Source organism: Limulus polyphemus, unplaced genomic scaffold (genome assembly GCF_000517525.1).
Source record: "Limulus polyphemus unplaced genomic scaffold, Limulus_polyphemus-2.1.2 Scaffold179, whole genome shotgun sequence".
NCBI lineage: Eukaryota > Metazoa > Arthropoda > Merostomata > Xiphosura > Limulidae > Limulus > Limulus polyphemus.
The window spans coordinates 879,930-884,234 of record NW_013665789.1 but is presented as its reverse complement, the minus strand read 5'-3'; the positions used below and the strand labels follow the sequence as shown (position 1 = coordinate 884,234).

At 32.8% G+C, this 4,305-nt stretch overlaps 1 protein-coding gene across 1 annotated transcript in view; it reads left to right on the top strand.

Moving 5' to 3' along the window:
• Window positions 1–3,133: 3,133 nt before the first annotated feature.
• The window catches only part of LOC106478090, a 3,054-nt gene continuing 1,882 nt past the window's right edge, over window positions 3,134–4,305 (top strand). The window contains exons 1-2 of the mRNA XM_022381629.1: window positions 3,134–3,175; window positions 3,688–3,945. Coding sequence (XP_022237337.1) covers window positions 3,134–3,175; window positions 3,688–3,945 — 300 coding nt within the window. The remainder of the gene's footprint in view (window positions 3,176–3,687; window positions 3,946–4,305) is intronic.

The window sequence follows — 4,305 nt, the reverse complement described above, 5'->3', positions numbered from 1 at the left end:
ATAGAATTCTCGTTATAAACATTTCCTACGGCGGATATAACAAATTAAACACTTATTACAATGCCGGAACCCACTGAATAGTTCTTACAATGCTAAAACAAATACAACAATTCTGTTACTCAGATAACCCAATAAACACTTATTACAGTAGTAAGAAACAACATTAAAATATTTCTTATTACATGCAAATAGATCCAACATTTCTATTAGTACAGTAGTAAGAAAACATATTAAACTACTTCTCATAATACGAAAATATACAACATTTGTGTTAGTACAGTAGTAAGAAAACACATTAAACTACTTCTCATAATACGAAAATATACAACATTTGTATTAGTACAGTAGTAAGAAAACACATTAAACTACTTCTCATAATACGAAAATATGCAACATTTGTGTTAGTACAGTAGTAAGGAAACACATTAAACTACTTCTCATAATACGAAAATATGCAACATTTGTGTTAGTACAGTAGTAAGGAAACACATTAAACTACGTCTCATAATACGAAAATATGCAACATTTGTGTTAGTACAGTAGTAAGAAAACACATTAAACTACTTCTCACAATACGAAAATATGCAACCTTTATATTAGCGAGAGAACACAATAACACTAATTACAGTATTACGAAGATGCCTTAAAGTACTTCTTACAGTACGAAAGCAGATACAATATTTCTGGAAGAACACAATAGCATACTTATTACAATAGTACGAAGAAACATAAAAATAAAAACATGTTTTACCGTATTCTTGTTGAAAGAAGATTTATAGTGTATTATATTATGTGAAAAGTATTTTGGAACATTTCTCACAGTAAACAATCACATTAAACACTTCTTTCGTATTCACACTGAATAGTTACTATGTTGTTCCTAAATATCTTACACTAATATCTGCATAAACATTTCAAAAATGTGTTTTAGTTGATCTTATAACTATTGTTTTCAATTTAGTTTTACATCGGCAAAAATAATACATTTTTTATTGAACTGAAGTAATAGCTATCTCAAAATTGTAAAGAGCGGAACATAGATTATCAAACAATTCTGTTTAAACAGATGAAATTAAACTTGTCCAAATGTAACAAACTTTCACGTGTTTTCTAACCTACGATACATAAATAAAACCAGTTATTTTTATTGTAACACCTGTCACAAACTTACAGCATCCAAGCCCTTAAGATAAAGTGAAATGTCCTCTTTTACAGTGGGAAAGTCAGAACCGCCCCTTGGTTCCCTTGTAGCTTTTGCTCCTGTTTATCAGGGATCTTATGAATAATTCACTCAGACCTATTCCAAGAACGATGCGCTCCTTTGACCGCTACTATCATCCACCTCAATACTGCACTTGGAACCTTGTGAAACCGCGGTGTTTCTAGGTAAGCTGTCAGTGGCGTGTTTTATTCTTCTTTCCTCAGGCCATGGGCCGAGTATGTTTTCTTGCTGATATCTTTATTTCTCTTTGTATTTCCCGTTTAATGTATGTTGATTTGACCTGATTTTATTTCCTTTTACACTTTCACTGCTTGGCTATTTTGCTACTCTAAGAATGTAGTTCACCGTGGTTTACTTCAGTGAATATTTCATATGAAACAGTAGGACTCGGCTGACATATTTGGAACGAACTCTATAGCCTCGAGGAGAAGAATCCGTTCTGGTGAACGGGGAGCTCTTCTTACGCCTAAAATGTATTCCAAATTAGGTAAGTGGTTAGCATTGTGTTAAGTATAAAAACGCCAGCCACACACACGTAGTTTAAGTCTTAACACCCAGCCATGCAGTTTCTTATAGTTCTTCTAGCCGTCTCTTTAGGCCTATCTCAGGTTAGTATTAGATTAACTAGTATCACATATTTTAGTCATATTTTAATCCTGCTATACGTATTACTGTACGTAACTTCACACTTTTCAGCAAGTACTATAAATATATCCATAGTAGTTAGTATTTTAATTAAGAATTGGGATGATATAAAGCTCTCCTCCAGAGTGTAAGTGGTAAGCTTACAGACTTACAATGCTGAAATCCAGGGTTCGATTTTCCGTAATGGACATAGAGCAGATAGCCAATTGTGTACATTTGCACTAAGAAACCCAATAACAACGACATAAAGCAATAACATTACCATTATTTGTAAAAAAAGATGTATTCTTAGCTGTCCCATTACGGGATTTCCTCCAAAGTTGGTCTTATACATCACATAATAAATTCTTATTATTGCATTATTTTTATCGATCACTTACTTCGGACAAGTTAAACGTAAGATTAAAAAAAAGAAAGTCTTATGCTGTCAAATTCAACGTTATACACTGTATTGATTAGATAATCGCTATTTGAAAGTTAGCTTAAGTAATTATTATTTTATGTAACCACGAATCTGCTTCTTGCTGATCTTGGTTACGTACTCAGAAATCTGGAGTATTATACTTTTCAAAAGCTCCCTCTAACGATTTGTTGCATGTAAAAATATAAGTTGAAATTTATAATAATTAAGGCATAAGTTATAAAATATGCAATAATCTAATAATTTTTAAAGATGCCCATAGCTCAAAAATGACTAGCAATGAAAAACTTACGCTCTGGTCATTATCATACTAGAACTAAAGAACGAGCAATGAAAAACTTACGCTCTTGTCATTATCATACTAGAACTAAAGAACGAGCAATGAAAAACTTACGCTCTTTGGTCATTATCATACTAGAACTAAAGAACGAGCAATGAAAAACTTACTCTTTGGTCATTATCATACTAGAACTAAAGAACGTTCTTTAGTTCTAGTATGATAATGACCAGAGCGTAAGTTTTTCATTGCTCAAGCAATGAAAAACTTACTCTTTGGTCATTATCATACTAGAACTAAAGAACGAGCAATGAAAAACTTACTCTTTGGTCATTATTATGCTAGAACTAAAGAACGAGCAAAGCAAAACTTATACTGTAGTCATTGTCATACTAGAACTGAAGAACAAGCAAATCCAAACTAATACTGTAGTCATTATTATACTAGAACTAAAGAACAATCAATACAAAACTTACTCTCTGGTCACTATTATGCTAGAACTGAAGAACAATCAATACAAAACTTATTCTCTGGTCATTATTATGACACACACACTGTAGTCATTATCATGCTAGAACTGAAGAACTGGCAGAGCAGAAATTACATTTTGGTAATTATTGTAGAAGTGAAGAAGAGACAGGTCAATTGCATCATAGTCCTTTTCATGATAGAACCGAAGCACATGCAGAGTAATATGTTATGCTCTAGCAGCTGTACTTATTATTATAGAACAAAGAATAGACAGATCAGGATTTACAATCTAATTATTATTATGATAAAACTGAAAGAAGAGAAGAGCATATATTCTAGTCAGAATAAAGCTAAAACCGTAGAACAGGTCGGGGAACTAGGATTTGCACTTAACTCCTTATTATGTTAGAACTAAAGAACAGGTAGAATAGAACGAACATTTTGCCTGTATTGTGCCAAAAGTGGTCAATATTTCATGCAGTAGTTATATTTTTGATATGTATGTTTTTAGCAATTAACAATTCATTTTCTTTTTGTATTCATAAGCTGATATTTCATATTTAACTAGTTAACATCCTTTCGTCAAGTTTGCTGTATTGAAAAACATGGACAGTGTCTTTCTTTCTTTTTTTTTCTTTGTGAAACTTTTAGGCTGATTACGGCGACCCCTCGAGTTTTGCTATACCTTTTGTGTACGGACATCACCAAGAAACGATTCAAACACTTAATGGCAAATCAGAAGTGGCTGATGCAGCGATTCCCGCGCCCTCTGAACAAGACCCAGATGGTGATGGTATCGTTGGTCAAGCAGGAAGTGATTACCCTGTGCTGAATGAAGTTCCAGATACCGGGTTTTCATGTAAAGATCAGCTTCCCGGGTACTACGCAGATATAGATACTGGATGTCAGGTGAGACCAAACTCAAGTGTAAATAGAAATACATTGAAGTATCGTCTATCTCGTCTTTAAGGAAGAGCAATGTGATAGCTTTATTAGGTTTTGGTATTAAACAATGGAATATTTTCGTTAACAGTAAATACGAATACTAAAAGAGTTTGGAAATCAAAGTCAGTGATTGCAAATCAAACTTAGTCTCAACATTATTATTTTACCTTTGATAACCAGATGTTTAATTGTAACATCATACAACTACTTACTTGAAGTTTGTACACTCACAGAGAAGTACTTACGTGGTCTTTTTAGTAACTTTACAAGTTAATTAACAAGTACCATCTTAAGATTAGTTGAGAACTAGACAACCTGTGACCC